This window comes from Manihot esculenta, chromosome 1 (genome assembly GCF_001659605.2).
Source record: "Manihot esculenta cultivar AM560-2 chromosome 1, M.esculenta_v8, whole genome shotgun sequence".
NCBI lineage: Eukaryota > Viridiplantae > Streptophyta > Magnoliopsida > Malpighiales > Euphorbiaceae > Manihot > Manihot esculenta.
Window position 1 is genome coordinate 34957080 of NC_035161.2, and position 19983 is coordinate 34977062.

The following is a 19983-nucleotide window of genomic DNA, read 5'->3' on the forward strand; positions in this document are numbered from 1 at the left end:
GAGCTGCAGGAGCTATAAAATAGAATGTGAGAGTTACAAGGGTATAGATAAATATTCTAATCCTTCTTTTACAATTTGTTTCATTTCCTCCTCACCTTATGCCCAAGTCTCCAACTAGGTTATTGTACATATAATATTCACAGCATAAAATGATTCATGCGGTTGACATCTTAATAGTTTAGTCGTTTGTTATGTTCCTAAAATAATTTTTTTCAGAAAAAACAAAAAAAGGCATAGAGCCACACGCATATTATACCAAAAGATGGGACCAAAAGAAAAAGCCAACCAATTAGAAAATTAGGTGCATGGGTATACCGCAATCGGAAGGGGCACAACTGGTGCCGATGAATCAAATAATTGGAATTAGATTAAAAAACACATCCCCCAATACATCTTCATTTTTTTCTTCAGAAAAATTACATAGGCCAGGAACATTCATTCAAACCCAAAAGGAACCCTAACAATATTACACCAGAACACTAAGCCGCTCAATATGACTGTATATTTACTTGTAAAGCCTCAAGCAATGAAATGGTGATTTTCCTTTTTCTTACCAAGCGTTGTTGAAAACCTTAAGGACAGAGTTCAGGTCAGCCTCCAATCTTCACCAGCATAAACTGCTTGATCACCGAGTTCTTCCTCAATGCGAAGCAACTGCAAGAAGCCTAGGGTATTAAGATCATAATATCCCAATTTTTGTGTTGCATTTAACGCAAATATCTACATTGATGACAAGCAGGCATTTCCGTGTTACATATGCATGTCAATCAGAGTGATGAGACTCAAGAATATCACTAACAGGGAACGTGATTCCATCCTACCTACTGCCTAGCTTAATAAGGCATGCTACACTAGAAACATGGACCACAATTATGTGCCAAACCCTTCACCTGAGGTAAACTTGCACCTTGTCAATATTGAAGACTTGAAGGCACTAATAAAGAGAACCCTTCATTTTGGACTAAATTAGTAGCACCACAAAGTAATCAATTAATTTTCTATCTCAATGAAGGATGATGTTAGCAAATTTACAAGCAATGATTTAATTCAATATTCTGTATTTATTGTTATATTTTATGGCATTAAATTATCAGAGATAATTTAAAGAAGCTGACTGACGCTAGAAATTAGTTTCCCCACATTCTAATTGTCAAAGGTGATACAGATCAATCTTGCAATAATTGATTGATGGGTTCTACCATGCCAATGCCCCTCAACGACCACCAACCCCTAAATCCCACCTAATAAAAAATGAAAAGAAAAAGAATAACTGTAGAAAATACTGAAGAATGCCTATGGAAGAAAACTTGTACAAGTTGTCGATATGAATTGAACCTGGTTATATTTTGCCAGTCGCTCTCCCCTGCAAGGAGCACCTGCCTTGATCTGACCAGCGGCCAACGCAACAGATAAATCAGATATGAAAGATTCATCTGTTTCCCCACTTCTATGAGATGCCACCACTCCCCATTGAGCATCCTTTGCCAGCTTTACTACTTCTAAGGCCTCTGTTACTGTCCCAATCTGGTTTATCTGGATTTAAGCCACAGAAATAGAACATAAGTGGCCTTCACAACCATAGATTATAGTGAGAGAAAAGGAGGTGCTTTATTGGAGAATGCTAAACCATACATAATGCAACTCATAGTATTCTCCTAGGCATAAAATAATTCAAAAAACAATATTGTTTCCCCTCTTACCAAGCTAGAGGTAGCCTGAATCAGAAGCCTTTTATTTTCATTTTGAAGATCTCTCATTTTTCAGTAAGGAAAGATATTCAAAACTAAGTCACTGCATTTTAGCACACTTGAGGCCCAATTGGCCACCACCTAGGAATAATATTTCTGCCAAAAACAGCTCAACAGCAGGGCCAAACAGGCAGCATTAGATGTTGTAGCAGTTCATCCAAGCATAGACATATAGGTGCATACCTTGAGAAGAAGAGCATTACAGGTGGACTCATGGATTGCTCTCTCAATACGTTTTGGATTTGACATCAACAAGCCATCCCCTACTACCTGCAAATGATCCTCTCCATATTTACCTTTGCTATACAAAACATTCATGAGAAGAAACGCATGCAACCAATTAGAACATGTTGCAAACAAACCTGACAGAGTCCAAGGCTCGTAAAATACTTGATATGTTCCCAATCCTCCTTATCAAATGGATCTTCAATTGAAACTATTGGGTACTCTGAAATAGCAAGAATGGACATTAATGCGGTAGTGAAAATGGATGGCAGCAAGAGACCAAATAATGTAAAACAAAGTAGCATACCATTACATAGTTCTTTGTACATCTCAATCATATCCTCTCCTGACTTGAAATTTTGCCCTGACCTATTAGGAGATTTGAAGTCCAAATCATACTTCGTACCTATATTTAGGGTGGAAGAATTCCCAAGAAAAGGAAAATACAGGCTGTTAGCAAGCAGCATATGTGCACAAGGGAAATCCACAGTAGCAGAATCCCAGTTGGATATTATACAGAAAGAGAAGGAAAAGGAGCAGCTTCAGGGTCTGACATAAATTTTTTTATATGAAATTCGCAAATGAATAAAAGATGATTCATGCTTATAAACAATACAATAAGATCAAGCACAGCTATCAAAAACTGAGGATAGCTACAGAGAAAAAATGTTGATTACCTATGCAAAAAGCAGTAGCAGCAACATCAATTGCTATTTTTATTTTTCCATTATATCCTGTTCTATTGATGGCCTCTTTCACAAGATCCAAGCCTTCTTGAACACTGCCATAATAAGAGAAATAACAAGATTGAAAGACAAAAAATATATATATTATTCAACAAATATAACTGTTGGAGAATAGAAAAGAGATGGAGAAAAAGTGGGAGAATCCCACATCGGTAGAGTAAAAAGAAAAAGAAGGAGCCTATAAGTTGGGTGGAGCCTACGCCAAATTGCCTTTGGGCATTTTGGAGAAGCCCACCACAATAAGACCACACAATCAGGATTTTAGCCCAGCACTCTCATCACATGTGAACTTGGACCAAGGCCCATCAACAATTCTAACATAGTATCATAGCCAAATGGCTTCACGGCTCACGGCCTATGAAAATCCAAGGTCCAAGAAAATTCCATGGGGGTTGGGCTGGCAATTACAAGCCAAACCCACAAAAAAAAATTTTCAAGATTTGCGGCCCAAGATTTGAAGCCCAAAGATGAAGGCTCAGTAAGTAATACCTAGACATGTTGAAAAAAACTAAGGCCCAAGACCTACAGCCCAAGAATAGAGGCTCAGTGAGAAATATCCAAATGAAAAGCTGAAAGGCATGTGACCTCTTGAGATTCAATTAGAGTACAAGCCCAGACAAAAATGAAAAAAGAGATCTGAGGCCTCTAAGACTCAATGAACACAAGCTCAGGATGCCTAGATGAACAATAAGAAAGCAAGTCACAACTGGACTAGACCAGTTGGACTTGAGGAGGAGTGTTGGAGAAAAAGTGGGAGAATCCCACATCGGTTGAGTAGAAAGAAAAAGAGGAGCTTATATAAGTTGGGTGGAGCCTAAGCCGAATTGCCCCTGGGCATTTTGGAGAAGCCCACCATAATAAGACCACACAATCAGGATTTTGGCTCAATACTCTCATCACATGTGGATTAGGACTAGGGCCCATCAACAATTCTACCAATAACCTCTTTTAGTGGTGAGTAAATGGTGATTGCATAACTATTTGAGACAAGATATTGTCACTTCTAAAGATTTGTGAATGGAATGTTCTTCTTTTTAACTTCCTTTTTAAAAAAACTAGTTTTTGGGAAGTGATTTATGCAGGAAACATGATATTGTCGATGCAGTTTCCTCTTCCATTATTCTTGTGATGTGAAATTAAATTTTTGGAGGGTGAAGTAGAAAGTAGGACCATCAAGCATGATGCAAAAGAAATGCTTACCTGGAGATGTTTGGAGCAAAACCACCATCTTCACCAACATTACATCCTTGTTCACCATATTTTTCTGTAATAACAGCCTGTCCAATTTAATTAGAGAAATTACCATCAGTGGATGAATGGAGAAAAGGAGGGGAAAAAAAGTCGTCAGCAATAGCCTTAAAATCAGGATTTCAGCTTAACACAGAAGGAATTCTCAAGAAGAAGAATTGAGAGAATAGAGAGGTGGAAAAGATAATTAGAAAGCGCAATACAGAACCAAAAGTTAGAAGAAAGAATATATGGTATTGTATTAAGTTTCAGAATGGGTATCTTATACAGGTATGCTTCTTTACTTGTACTATCTTGTTACAATAACCACCTATCACATCAGCTCCTATAACTGTCTTTGACTTCTCATAACCTCCTAACAGCCACATGATGAATCCCCCCCCCCCAAAACCAAAAAAAAAAAATTACAATTCCTGAGACTACCCAGGCAATACCAGCTATAGTTCTACTCAGCCTTCTTATACTTCTTCCCTATGTAATGACAAAAAGTGTCTTACATAAACAGGAAAGCTCACCAAATAATCATGTGTATTCACTACCTAGGGAACATGGATGGAATATCAGAATCAAAGTTACTATTGGCCTGTCCATTTATAACAAAAACAACCTATACATTATCCCTAAAGAAAATATTCCAATTTATTTTTAAGATTGAAAAGGTGTTTGATTACATGTGCACATATTCACATGTATACAGAATACATGAAAGTAGAACAGAAGCATGAAGCATCGACCCCAAGACAAGTTTGCAAAGTGCACAGTGAGTTGATTCTATTGCATCTTAGAGAACAAGTAATGGTATATCTAAAATAATACCAGTCATCCTTGTTGCCTTGGACTTTAATTGTATATATGACCACTTTTTAAGACCAAGGTTCAACCGTTGTTAGATAAAAGAAACAAAAATGTGAAAAGTAATAATAATGATGATAACATATGCACAAGTATAAAAAGAAAAAACAAAATAACCAAATCATTTATATACAGGTATAACCTGAAAATAAAGCTGGGGCAAAGACCAAGAATTATTGAAAGTTAAAGTTCTGAAGGTAATTCATATCAAGTAAATAAATCACCTTTAAATGATGATATGTCTCAGAGCCCATTTGCAGTGCCTCAGCAAATCTACCAGCACCAATAGGGAGAATCATGATTTCCTGATAAAATTTTCAAGTGCATTTTTTTTCCATTTAGTTAGAAATTAACAAGTACAATGAAGTTTGCATATGTAAAAAATCTAACTTGTAAAAGAGGCAACATAAATAGATAGACGTAGAAACATATAGTAGAAATATAAAAATCATGTTTGCATATATTTAAATTCTAGGGGAAAATTTGAACTCAAATAAATGATCCAACGAATGAAGCAGTAAAAAATAACTAAACTTCATGCACCATTAATTGGAAGACAAATCAAATAAATGCCAAGAGAAAACACACAACAATTAAAAAAAAAAAATTCTGCACTACCCACAACTTCAATTAAACAAAAAAAATGGCGCTTCTAAAGAGATAGTAATGAGAAACTGCATGCTCACGGTGCTGTGAGCCAAAAAAAAAAGTATAACATGCTACAAGATCAACTTCCTTCAAGCATAACAATGTTATTAAATAGTTCTCCAGTGATTCCATACACAGAACTAATTCTTATAAATAGGAAGCTGGAACTAACTATCAAGGATTAAGCCTCGACAGAGAAAGTACAAATGAGAATAAAGAAGAAGAATGAGGTGAGAAGAGGAGGTACAGATGAGAGAAGAAACAAAAGATTTTGGGAGAAAATGGTGATTGTATTTTATGCATGCCCAGCTTGTTACATCACTCTCCCCTTGATACAAGAATCGGAGTCTAACAAACTCCAACAACTTTTCCCTCCAATTACAGCTGCCACACTGCCACGTATTTACTTGCTTAAAATTCCACTATATCTATCACTTATTGACTTTCTTATTCCTTGGGGTATATGTGACAGTACCCTCCCAACAGAGTCTTCTTGTCCCCAAGAAGATACAAACTCAGGAAACTATGACAAAAGGAAAGATTGATCTTCTCAAGTGACCTCTTCAGCAAACAACTGAGACCACTTGATTAATCCCTAGCAAACTCTGTTACCTTGCCTTAGAACAGTCCTCTTCTTCAAAACAGCTTCAGGATAAATTAGAACTTCATCTTCCTGGTAAGCAAGCAATTCCTAGACAGCCACTTTCTCATCTCCCACCTTTCTTTTCAAAAGTGACACATGAAAAATAGGGTAACAGTAGAGTCAGGTGGCAATGGAAGTTTACAAGCAACAGCTCCAATTTTGCTAATCACCTGATAAGGCCCATAATACCTGGCAGCCAACTTAATACTCTTCCTAAGGGCTAAAGAAGTCTGTTGATAAAGCTACAATTTCAAGTAAACCCAATCCCCACCTAAAATTCTCTCTCAGATCTTCTCTTGTCACCGTACTATTTCATCCTATTTTGAGCCTTTAACAAGTTTTCCCTAATGAATTGGGATAGTTGCGGCCTTTCCTGTAAAAACGCAGCCCCAGCTCCTACTTTACCCTCTTCCCTAGGCAAAAGGACTAAACAACCATGCTTATACCTATAGAGAGCTTCAAATGGAGAGATTTTTAAGACCCCACGGTGACTTGTATTGTACCACCATTCTGCCAAAGCCAACCATTTACTCCAAGAATGGGGCTGTTGAAAGGCCAGACATCTCAAATATCCTTCCAAGCACTGATTCAACCTCTCTAATTGGCCATCAGACTGTGGATGATAAGCAGTGCTATATGATAGCTTTGTTCCCAAGCTTTTGAATAACTCCTTCCAAAATAAACTAGTAAACAGTTTATCCCTATTAGTCACTATGGCCAAAGGCATACCATGCAGCCTAAAAACAGTTGGCTACCACAGCAACAGCTTAGGCCAAAAGAAATGCCTCTTAAGCCTGACATAAGTAGCATTTATGCCTAAATGTCCCCCCAATAGAGAATTATGATAGAGGTCCAACATCTGAGTCCTCAAGAATCCATGACTACCCACATAAATTTGTTCTTTATGATACAACACCTCTCCTTTGAATAAGTACCCTGGAAGAGCCTGGTCATCAATGGTAAGCTAAGTAATGATTCTAGTAGCCTGAGTGTCTGTGTCATAACTTCCAGGAATTAGTTTTACCCAACTAGGCTGAATAGAGCACTCAGTAGCCAGTAAAATATTAGATATAGATAGGCCTCTTGGAAAAGGCATCTGCCACCTTGTTATCCACCCTTCTTGTACAAAATTTTATATTGCAAACCCAACAATTTAGACACTCCCTTAACTTGGAGATTTATATGCAGCCTTTGTTCCAGTAAGTACTTGATACTCTCATTGTCTATTTTGATAAAAAATGGTCTCTGCTATAAGTGATGCCTCCACTTGGGTACTGCAAACGTTATGGCTACCAGCTCCCTTTCATAAACCGACAATTGTTCAGCTCTTGGACCAAAAGCCTTAGAAATATAGGCTACAGGATGCCCATTCCATAGCAGCACTACTCCCATTCCACAACCACTAGCAGCACTACCTTGGCTACCATCCAGTGCATGTATAGACAAGGTTGACCTTGCATTTCCTCTTCCTCTAACACATTATGTCACTCCTCTCCCTCTCCTGACTTCATTCTAGTAGCCCCTCCTTCCTTATCTTGCACTTGTACAACCATTAATGACTTTGAGCACTTGTACAACCATTAATGACTTTGAGCACTTGTACAACCATTAATGACTTTAACTTACACTGGTGGTCTGGATAACACTTGTCTGCACATTTGAAATAGGGTTTGGGTTGTGATTGTTTAGCAAAGGTGGAGTTGTTATTGTTGGTCGAAGCAATTGGGTATTGGCTTGGTTGACAGAGGATTGGCTAGTGGTAGGTCTAATTTTATGTAATGGATTGGTTTTATTCAGGCTGTAATTTGAATATGAAATTGGAGGTTTAGGAGCACAAGGAGAATTTTGATTGAGGAAATTAGTTTTTGGCTGAAAGTTTTTATAATAAGGAGGCATTCTCTTGGTATTGATAAGAAATTGTTCTTGGAATTTCGCCACCCAAAAGGCATGAGCAAGGTTTGTAGGTTTCAACACCCTCACTATGGGTCTAATCTCATCTCTTAAGCCTCCCATGAACACATAGAGGAAGTAAGGTTCTCCTAGACTAGGCATTACCATCCGGAGATCTTCAAACTTGTCTTGATATGCTTCTATAGTTTCCTCTTGTCTAATTCTTATAAATTCTTCTACAACATCCTCCAATCCTTCCTCTCCAAACCTACTACATAATTCTCTTTCAAAATCCTCCCAATTATGTGGTCCTTCCTCCTTCATCCAATTATGAAACCAAACATCCGTCCTATGCATAAAAAACAAACTTGCTACTCTAACCATTTGCTCTCTTGGCGCTCCATACAATTTGAAATACTTGATACATTTTCTAATTCAAGCCCTATTACCGGAGGTATACCCGCAGTTGTACCTTGCTCGCCACTGCCTTCATAACTCTCTCCAATGCCTCTTTTACCCTTCTCTAATGCTACGACTCCAAAAATGCTTCGCAATTCCTTCAAAATCACATTTCATGTTTTCACCGCGCTCTGCTTGATTTCCTCTCATCATTCCTCCTTATCTCTTTTCAACGCCTCCTGCAAAGTCTTAATACTTGATTCCTAGTTGATTGCTCCAAATCAAGTCATCATGCGACAATTGGATTTCAATTGTGTTGAATCCCACAACGGTTGTGAAAAGGGGTAATGTGCCCTTTATATGGGCCATAGGCACTCCTCCCTCTTGAGCTAGCTTTTGGGGTGAGTTAGGTCTGGCCCAAATTTAACAAATTGGATCACAAATTTCCTCACTCCTTCCGGCCCTCACAAACCGGCTTTGATACCAAATGTCAAGGATTAAGCCTTGACATAGAAAGAACACATGAGAATAAAGAAGAAGAATGAGGTGAGACGAAAGGGAGGTATAGATGAGAGAAGAAACAAAATATTTTGGGAGAAAATGGTGATTGTATTTTATGCATGCTCAGCCTGTTATATCACTCTCCCCTTTATACAAGAATCAGAGTCTAACAAACTCCAACAACTTTTCCCTCCAATTACAGCTCTCACACTGCCACTCATTTACTTGCTTAAAATTCCACTACATCTATCACTTATTGACTTTTTTATTCCTTCAGTATATGTGACACTAACCTATCCTCTTCCCAAATGAAGAAAGAAGAAGAAAAGTTTAATAACTGAGAAGATATGTGTTTTATCCTGATGCCCCATCTCATAAATTTCTATTTGCCCTATTCCCAAATCTCAAAGGAAACTCCAAACTTAAGAATTTTCCATTTGAAGTCATCACAACAACTTTTTTCTCATGCTACTGTGTAATCCTAACAAATATCAAGTGAAAAAATAGTTTTAAGAATTAAATAAATGCATACATTTGAATTCTTAAAAGAATTTAAATAGAACATGCCTGAATGGCTAGATTACTTCCAGAATGTTTACCACCACTTATGACAGTGAAGGCAGGAACAGGAAGAGTCAGGCTAGTTTTTTCAGAAAGATCTGCAATGTGTTTGTACAGTGGAACCTGATATTTACGCCATAAACATCAAAGTGCACAGATTTCAGCTACAGAAACCCCATTATAAAATTAAAGATCTAAATTGAAAAGGAAAAAAAGAAACGTCAATCATGCCTCCTTTTCAGCAGCCCCAGCTTTGCATGCAGCTATTGACACAGCTAAAATAGCATTTGCTCCAAGTTCTCCCTGCATATGACATAAAAATAAGAAACATAATTCTCCAAAATATTTAAGAAAGACAAGAACTGAAATAAAATCAATTTGAGATCAATTGTATAGCATAGAAATACAGGCTGAATCTTTGGCAATGATATGGCCCAATGTGAAAGGGCATCATAATACATTACATCTGTATATGTCTGGATAATAATAGTTCATACATTTGCACAAGATTAAGCAAGTTCAAAAAAAGGAATATAATGAACCCCTAGTAAGAAGCAAACAGACACATAAATCTTATGCCAGCACAGCCTAGATTCAATCGGAACTAGATTCAGATTATTAATAACAAGATCATCCTACAACAATGCCCTGAGGGTCGTCAAATGCCTGCACTTGTTAGGCTTAACCAAGAATAGGCACACAAAAAATAAAAACTAAAACAGAGTACTGATTACACTAACTGCAGTGAAAATGAAAAAAAAAAAAAAGAAAAAAAGAAAATTACCTTTTTTTCAGTTTTATCCAAGTCAATCATGGCCTGATCAATCTGAGATTGAAGTGTTGGATCCATCCCAATTAGAGCTTCAGATATTTTCTCATTGACATTCTTAACCGCTCTTGCCACACTGTTCCCAAGATATGTCCCCTTGTCTCCATCACGCAGTTCAACAGCTTCATACCTACGAATTTTCCTCTAGTGAATTGCATTTACTAGTTTTCTACCATAAGCTATTGAATATGCAGAAAGAAATCCAGACACAGGAGGCATAAAATATGCTGTTAAGAAATTGCTAGCAGGACTCAAATAATCCAACTTAGGTTGTAGAATTCGAAAAGTGGAGAAAGAAATGAAGCTTACATGCCAGTAACATCCCCGCTAGGAACTGAGGCACGGAACATGCCTTTGTTAGTGTGCAAGTCAACTTCAACAGTTGGAATCCCTCTGCTATCGAGGATCTGCCTGGCTTTTATCTTCGTTATCACAGAGGGAACCACTCTTCTCATGTGATTAGACTGAGAATCAAGCATCACAGGAGTAAGTTTCTCCGTCTGGTTGCGAGAATGAAAGAAAAAAGAGGGAAAAAAGAAAATTATACGAGAGAAAAAGAGAGAATTACGATGAAGAGAACGGGATCGGAAGTTTTTGCCCTAACAGCTGCATTGACTGCGTCCTCGATTTTCCGAGAGAGCATGTGCTTGTCCAGGTACTCTTGCACCGACATTTCTGGATCCTTCCTCTCGCTATCCTCCTCTTTCAACTCTTCTCTTTACTTGGGAGCGAGCGAGAGAGCGAATGAGTAGTATAGTAACGAGAAATCTGAACGGATCGGAAAGATTGGGGCCGTAGTGCTGAGAGAACCTTCAAAGCAAGAACTCTCTCTATTTGGTTCGGCAAATTCTGTTAGGGTTCAACTGCATCTGCACTCACGCCCCTTGCTCTTAAGAAATTGTTATTTAAACGGCGTTGTTTTAGTAAAATTTTGATGAATTTAAAAACTATAGCAAATAATCTGTAATTTCATAATCTTACCGGGGATTTCAAAACGACAGAAAATAATAATTAATAATGAGGAAGAATTGCAATCAAAGTTTTATAAGTTAGTGTCTGGCTGTTTAATTGGCTAATTCTATATTTAATTGAGTGAAGGAGTAAATAAAGGTAAGTGTGTATTTTTTTTTTGTCAATAGATACACATAATTGATGATGGAAAAACATGCTAAGTCTAAGGATAGAAAATTTAAACAATTCACATGGGCATTAAACTTGATCTATAATAATAGGATTGCTAAACATTTTTTCACAGCGAAATATCAGACATCGTATTACCATATAATATTGGTCATGTCTTAATTTTTATTTCATTATCAATATCATAAATAATACAGTTTCTTATGAAAATTTTAGAGACTATGTATAAAATATAAAAGGATAAAAAAATTCTTCACATTTATTTTCTAATTTTAAAATTTTAAATAATAAAATTAATCTTTTATATTTATCTCAATTTTAACTATTTGGATTAATTAATTTTAATTAAAAAATTTATAATACACGAGTCATAATATCTAAAATTATTTTTTTAAAAATATATTAAATAAAAAATTCAAACCCATCACTTAATATTTATATCAAAACTTTAAATTTTAAATAATAATAATTTCTTGTTCTTTGCCTTCATAATGTACTTCCAGGCAGTAGCAAATTCAACGTCAGCAACTTTCTTGCGTGTTGTTGGTAGTGAATTAATTCAAAAGTACTTGGGAGATGGCCCAAAATTAGTGAGGGAACTTTTCAGAGTAGCTGATGATCTGTCACCATCAATTGTCTTCATCGATGAAATTGATGCAGTTGGTACAAAGAGGTGAGCCATTGGACAGTATGATTCTCAACTAAATATTTCTTTACGAATATAAATACTAAATTAAATATGAAAAAATTAATAGTCAATTATAATATAGTCTTTAAAATTTTATATTAATAAATATATATTTTTTAATTTAAAATTTATATTAAAAATACATTTATTTTATATTTATCATATATAATATTAAATAAATATTTATTATAAATAAATATTCAGTATATAAAATATCATATATAAATATTATATAATGAAAAGTATTTCATTGAAGGTTTAAATTCATCATTATAAATTATTAATTCTCATATTTTTAATATATAAAAAATTATATTTTAGGTTAAATAAAATAAAATATTATATGTTTTAATATATAAATCCGTCATTTTATAGTTTTGATAAAAATTTAAATATATTAATCACGTTTTTTATAGATTATTTGAGATATTTAATATTTTTATTCTACTCGCTTATATGTCTATTAATTTTTTTTACTTGACAAAAAATTCTATTTCATATCAATAATATTAAATAAAATAAAATATTTTATATTTTATATTATAATTTTTTTATATTTTATATTTTTATTAAATTATAATATCTATATAAAAATGAGAATGAAATTAATAAAAAATATATATTGTTGATATAAAAATATCTTTTAAGCACTATTTTATTATTTAAATAAAATTTTAGAGACTATATTATAATTTTTTAAATTTAATTTAATATTTTTAATTATAATCGAAATCAAATTTGAGATTTTTGAGATTTATTCAGGTGCACTTATTATCATATTAGATTTATAAATGTAAAAATAATTTAAATATTTAAATCTTTTTATTCAAAAGATTTTTTAAGTATAATACTAGGCTATAAATTTTTTAATTAAAATAAATATAAAAAAATTAATTTTGTTATCCATAATTTTTAAAATGAAGATATAAATATGAAAGCCAATATAAACCATAAAACCTCAAGATAACCCAATATATTGAAAACTTAAAACTCGATCCATAAGATAAACTAAGAAAATTTAAAAGTTGTAACTCTAGCGTCACTTCTATGTTATTGCCACCTGTCACTTGAGTTTTAAGGAAATTACATTCTTACTACAATAGCCAGTGAAGTCTTTTTAGAACTATTGAAATCCAAAGAAAGATGAATAAAAAGAAACTCAAGTATCCCGACCAGTATAAAAAATAAAAAAAAATAAAAAAAAAAAAAAAAAACAAGAACAACCAATGAAAAACTCTAAATATTCACTCTCCAATGCCGAAAAGTATGTAATTAAAACTATTACAATGGGTTTCTCAAGTATTTTCAAATATTTGATTTGATTGAATTTCATCAATTTAATTAAACTCTTTTTATTTAAAAATTAAATAAGCTCAATTTAAATTTTTTTTATTAAATTAAGCCCTATAATTTTACTTAGGATCAAATTTGATAAAAAAATGAAGGGTTTTCTGATAGAGATTAGATATTATAGAAACTTGAAATATCATGCTGGCCACTAACCACTTGTAATTCTATCACGTTCACAACAAATACAAGGAATCACTGGATGGCATCACAAGGAGTTAATCATTCTACAACAAAAGCACTAGATGAGCCAGTGAAATGGCGAACCGAACCCACTAGGCTCTTTGCAGCACCAAAATGTCTTATTCTATAGACACCAGGTGTGGTAGACTGAGGGATCCTCCATTCTATGGTTGCCTGACTACGGGTACTTAGTTTTGAAGGCCTTGACCATTTAAAACGAAGACAGAAATCATCATCATCATAAGCTGGAACCCAGCTACTACTTCCTTCAAGGATCTCCACAAGCGCAAATGTACCTTCAGTCATGAGGTCATTCCTGGGGCATGCTGACCAGAAGACAACTGTTACTGTGTCACCTCTCTTGAAGGTAGAATTCTTGGGAACATCAGAGCTGCAATCACCGAAATTTACACCAGGTGGGGTTGCATCCATTACAACTGGTGTAAGGAAGCTTATCTGCTTATTCAGGAGATCAGGTGGTTGCGGACCAGGCTCCACCGTCTGTCCATCGACAAGGGCGTGCGCAAGCTTCTCGAACTCCTGAATGTATGCACTGAGCGTGTGCGGCCCAAATAAAGTGGAGGCGCCCTGAGAATGTTTCACTTTCTTAGAGTAAGCTAAGAACTAATATAAAGCATAAGCCTAAGAAAATTTGTGACTACTAATTTAAGGTGTAAACAATTATTCTCCATCTAAATTCATTGCAATGATGCTCAAAATCACGCTGCACCAAGCTTAGGGTATACACTTGACAGCCTCAAAGAACTTCCAATATAGAACCAGCTGGTACACCACTTTGATTTTTGGACATTTTCCCAAGGGTGTAAAGCAACCTAATCTACCACAATTTTAAAAAATGTTGAATTGTGTTTTAAGATAACAACATTTGTAAAACTTTTCCACAACTAGTTTGAATGTGAAACTATATTATTTTTATTCATTGTCTAAAATATTTACTTACTTCATATCTCTGCACTTCGTACTCTTCAAAGGTGGTCACGTACTGTGAATAAGTATTAGTCAACCCAGCTATAACAACGTGTACATTTCTATTGAATTCTTTATTTCCACTTGTGAGCACTGTCCTAACAGCATCTCGAAGACGCCTCCCAGCCATTGTTGTGAATTCTGTTTGAAAGAGATGTAAAATTCATAAATTTAGAAAAGCATATGATTGTTGGAGAAGCAAATCTTGATGTATAGAAAGTGTTGCAAAACATTTCAACAGATAAATCATCCACACTTAATTGCACTGCAAGTCAAAATGGATAAACCATGATTCTCCTACCAAGCTTAATGTTAGTATAAATATATTGCAAAAATAGGTTCTCTGATTGAAATGAAGATCAGAATTATGAAGGATCAGGCCTATTCAGCCAAGTTAGTTGGCTGTGCAATGCCAGTCTGCATAGCCAGCACCTGGATGCCCTCATCATGGAAGCTGGACTACTCTGGGCAATATTTAGTTACAGTTATTATACAGTAGAAAGCAAAAGTAAACAGTCAAACTGTTTTCCAACACCATACGAGCCACACATTTCTCCATGGCACAAAATGGACTCTGCTCATGCTGGACTCATTTTGGCCCGTCCCAGACCGAGTGATAGCTCAAGAGCTCTAGTTAATAAAAAAGCAGAACGTGGCAAGCTTTCCAATCTATGGCTATCAAACATTAGCAATTTCTCATCTCATCCAAATTTTCATGTAAGTTTCTTTGTAATGGCGAGGCAATGAATCAACTAATGGTGGCATTAACCTTTATGGGACAAAAGGAAAAGGAAGAAGGCAAGTTTATACCTCCTGGTACACTGAGAATGACTAGTTGCCCCACTCTGAGGATCTGAATTGGAAGTATTGAAGGCTGCATAATCCATGAATAGATAAATTGCTCTCAGAAAAAAAAAAAAAAAGTTTTATAAGGCCAACAGTAAAAGAAATGAGGTGATCACAAAAATATAGTCCCAGTTACCTAACTACTATCACCAGGAAAAACTACTTATCTAGAGTATATAATGGTCAAATTAGGAGAGTACGCAGTGTCATCTTCTTTAGATACGTCTATTACTAACTACATTCTACTCACACAGTAAATGGATAAATGACAATGCAACTTACTGCCCAATCATATGGTCGCTTCATTTCACCAGTATCAAGTAAGATGGGCTTTGGATGCTGACAATTGACTTGTTCCTTATTTGGTGTTTTTAGGAAGTTACGGACCAGCCTCCAGAAGGCATTTCCCTAACAAACCAAAAAAATGTCATGAAAAACATTCTACCCCAAATATCATGGGTTCTCCGAGAATAGGAAAATTGGAAATCTATAACTAAGATAATGACAGTATGATTACCTTGTCATCTCCTTGTTTAAAATCAAAAGCTCCTGGTCCATCTGTTGTTCCTGCAGCAAATGCAAACCCCATTGCAGCAGGGCAAGTTTTTACTACCTCAGTGCCTCCTCCTTGTTTAGGAAGGGTCACTTCAAGCTGAGAGAAGTCTAGAAAAGTGTGACGATAATCCACCCTTCCATTTAACTGCTCAGATGCTGTGTTGAAAAGTTCCATAGCTTTTCTCAATTGTCTCTCCCCAATAATACGTGTACTTTCAAACTCATCGGGATAACTGTCAGGTTAAGTTACTATTTAGCATCTCAACCGGTTAAAGGCATCTCATACCATCAAAAGCACTAGAAAGAAGGAAAAGGATTAATACCCTGGTCCTCGGCCATAGCATAACTCATTCTTTCCACCACAGGTACTGTGGTTGAAGTCACAGGGTAGCCCAGTGTCTGTACAGAAGGCTCCAAGCACATTAGGGCTAACATCCCCACAGTTGGTTTGACAAAATGCTGATACAAATCCAGGTTTCTCAGCCTGCCTAACATCCCCCCTGACACGTCTTGCAACACTAAGCATCTTGGTTGCTGGTCTACCAGGAGAAGACTCGAAGGAAGCAGCAAGCTCTAGGAGCTCATGATCTGCAAATACACATAACAATGAGTTAATGCAAACATGTCCTTTTTCTCTCCCTAGAATATGTTTGACAGCCAGAGACATGATAACAAGATATCAAACTCGAGTTGAGTTTTATAAGCTGGTAAATATTTTCAGAAGTTACAATTTGCCTAATTAATTGTCCTTGTGTTCTGAGTCTATCACTCACACTTGATGGAAAACATTAAATTCAGACATCAGAAAGCATTTAATATTAATGTTTCTTTTTCTTCAAAAAAGCAGACAAAAGGAATAACTAAATCTGCCCCTAAATTTTACCATAATGATGTGCTTTAAAATTTTTCCACTTTTGCTATTTGTTTCAGTGCAGGCTTTTAGTGTCCTGTACATACGCAACAATATTAGGGTCCACTTCAATACATTTTAGGTCATAAGGAGCGAATTGTGGAAGGTTATTGTCTTATTGATGTGGCATTCCACATACTCCTTGACTACTATAAATTTTAAAATCCACTTGGAATACATGAAGATAGTTGTCATTTTGATTTATAAGGGTCTTAACATGTTAATGTTGACTTGTTTCCAAACAAGCTAAAAACTGTAGCAGATAAATGAAATTGTTTTCTGAAGCCATAAATCATAAGAAATTTACTTAAACCCTTCCTGAACTGCAGTATCCTGATAAGAATGCAAAACAACTTACGATTACTAGGGACACGCGGAATTATATCTGGGACTCTTCGAGGGATTCCATCAGCTACTTCATCAGCATATAAGCTATCAATATCATTCTTTTCAAACCAGTCCTCCATAAATCGTGCAGCAGCACCTTTGTTATCCCCACTTATCAAAGAGTTTGTGCGACTCATCGAAGTTCCATGAGTAGCAAACCAATTGAAGCTACCAACTGGACCCCACTCATCATCAACAAACTTCAAAAGGGTCATTTCTTTGTCAACATCATACTTGTATTTGTTGCGCTCTTCTGCAGGATTATTAAGATATGCACTAGGACTGCGATTTACACCAGCATCTAACAGCTCCCCTGTCGGCACTCAGCATACATAAAAAGCCCAAATCTCTCAGATTACAAGCAACATAAACAACCGCAACCCTGGATAACAAATGCGATAAAAAGGAAAAGCATAAAAGGAAACCAAAACATAGATTCAAAGTGAAAAACCGGGAGAATGGTAAAATGATAAAGGCACAACAAAATGAAAAATCCAACTTTGAAATAACCAGGCTAAATATAGAAATTGATGTCTTTTCTACAGCTGCACACATATGAGACCTGTTAGCTCCATAAAACTGGATTAATGTCAGTACACCAGTCGGGAAGGTCCAACCCTAGAAAGAAATGGGCATGCATGCATGTGTGTATACCAGCTGTGGCTATTCACCCACTGGTCAAAAGGCAAAAGAAGCAAAAATTTAACGGGTAGTAGATTGTGGATCAACGGCATCATAATATTATATTAAAAGAGAGATGGAAGTTCCACACGAAATTAACAAACAGATTTCTTTCCCAAAAGAAATTGCAGAAGTCAGTCATTTCTATCACAGAGCAACCCCATCAAGCATCACCATGCACGTTAATGATGTAGATCATGGATTTAAATCAGGGTCACAGGTAACAGAAATCAGGCCTGTAATAGCCATTACATTATGTAGCAACTGTATTTAAAGCCATAGCCACTTAGCCACCTCCTATGCGCTTACTATGAGGACTTCCTACAAAAAGGTCTATTGTGGATAGTAGATGCCTGAATCCAAATTCCAAAGAACTACTTTTTTATAAGGATAAAACTCGGGAGAAAAAGATATTGTAAGAAATAAACAGCTCAAACAACATAACTATAATTTTGAAATAAAAGCACAGTAAAATCAGTAAGTTCATAAACCACAGATTAGGCAAACATTTGATCCAGTCTACATGCAAAACAAGAAGCAAAAGCAAAAAAAAAAAAAGGTCTTACCCTTATTTACAAAAATTGATCCAGGACGGAGATTTTCATGAGCTTGTACAATGCTCTTCTCAATGCCATCTACAATAACATCGAATGATTGACGCACAAATCCAAGAGATGTCACAATATACACAACGTATTGGAGATAGCCCCCTGGACCAGCATGGGTGTGAATACCACTGATAGCAACATTCTTTTCAGTGTAGAGATCCCCATACCTGCCATTTGATTCAAATAAATATAACTTCACAAGGACGGTTAGAAAGAAGAAATATTGCACGCTTCTGTGATTCTAAGTTATGCACTGCGTTTCTCCCTTAGCAAATCAGTCTTCCAAATTTTTACATATTCTGAAATTTTGCTTTAGACATTGAGTTATTTACTCTTCGAAACAAGCTCTAGCCCTATATATAAAAGAATATTAGAACAGAGATCAAGACACTAATATGCAGAATTGAGAATTACCTCGACTTCAATCGTTCAATCACTTTAATTTTCACAAGCTGTGAGGCCATACAGGCATCCAAATTGACGAATACAACCCGGTTTCCCTGTGGCTCCGCGACGATAAAAGTCCGAGCCCGCAGCCTAAAGTGAATCCCAGAAGCAATCTGATCAGAGTTAGCATAACCCATCATATTAACATCAGCAGCAGGTCCTGTAATATCATAGCTCCCAAGCCCAATCAGATATCTGGAATCCGATAATACTATTCCACTATTGAGCAGCAAGAGCACTAGAGAAACCCAAGACCAAACACGAAGGCCAACCGGCGAAAACAACTCCATCTTCACTCCACCAACAAGAAACGTGCTAAACAAAAAAAAAAAAAAGCTCAAGCCTTTCTTCTCATTTCCCTGAATCAAAAACAGAAGCATACCCAGTTAAACATTGTTGATAACAAAACTAAACATGAAATCAAAATACGAGAAGCGTAAAAGTTCAGCACCTTTCCAGGAAGCCAACGGGATTTGTGCTAAAACCATGAAGAGATGATGATTATATAGCCTAAGGAAAAATGGATATTTGAGAGAAAGCCCACCTACGGTTCTTAATGGGGTCAAAAAGGAAGCATGCGACATTGGTTTGGTTTGCGGGGAAGAGAAGACAGCGATGGCTTGCAGTTGGAAGCTTCCAAGAAAGTATTTAATATTGTTGGATGGGTGTATGAAAAATCTTCGCCGTCGGATCCGAACTTTGATAGGTTGATCGAATCGTTCAGCGCTCGGTTTTTGTTTGGATCTGTGTCGGATCATCCTCTTCTTTAGTTAAAACAGGGGAAGATTGTCTAAACTTAGCTTCATTAATCCCGAAATTAATAAGATTTTGCAAGCTGTTATTAATTGATTAATTATTATTACTGAATGATTTCATGCGATGCACGTAAGCGAACCGATGGGAAGAACATCGTA

At 35.9% G+C, this 19983-nt stretch overlaps 2 protein-coding genes across 2 annotated transcripts; both read right to left on the reverse strand.

Annotated features, from left to right (window-relative positions):
- Positions 1–312: 312 nt before the first annotated feature.
- Positions 313–11180, reverse strand: LOC110617390 (cytosolic enolase 3). The gene is made up of 13 exons (XM_021760167.2): positions 10859–11180; positions 10600–10754; positions 10246–10420; positions 9693–9764; positions 9468–9584; positions 5044–5124; positions 3920–3996; positions 2651–2754; positions 2281–2379; positions 2111–2196; positions 1932–2018; positions 1336–1533; positions 313–654 (listed from the first exon to the last, which is right to left on the reverse strand). Exons 1-13 carry the CDS (start codon positions 10961–10963, stop codon positions 586–588), a joined length of 1425 nt encoding a protein of 474 aa, XP_021615859.1. The 5' UTR covers positions 10964–11180; the 3' UTR covers positions 313–585.
- Positions 11181–13586: 2406 nt separating this feature from the next.
- On the reverse strand, positions 13587–19716 carry LOC110617466 (neutral ceramidase 1). The gene is made up of 10 exons (XM_021760292.2): positions 19521–19716; positions 19037–19428; positions 18581–18789; positions 17305–17646; positions 16360–16624; positions 15999–16269; positions 15764–15889; positions 15446–15509; positions 14610–14776; positions 13587–14236 (listed from the first exon to the last, which is right to left on the reverse strand). Exons 2-10 carry the CDS (start codon positions 19357–19359, stop codon positions 13688–13690), a joined length of 2316 nt encoding a protein of 771 aa, XP_021615984.1. The 5' UTR covers positions 19360–19428; positions 19521–19716; the 3' UTR covers positions 13587–13687.
- Between the last annotated feature and the right edge of the window lie 267 nt (positions 19717–19983).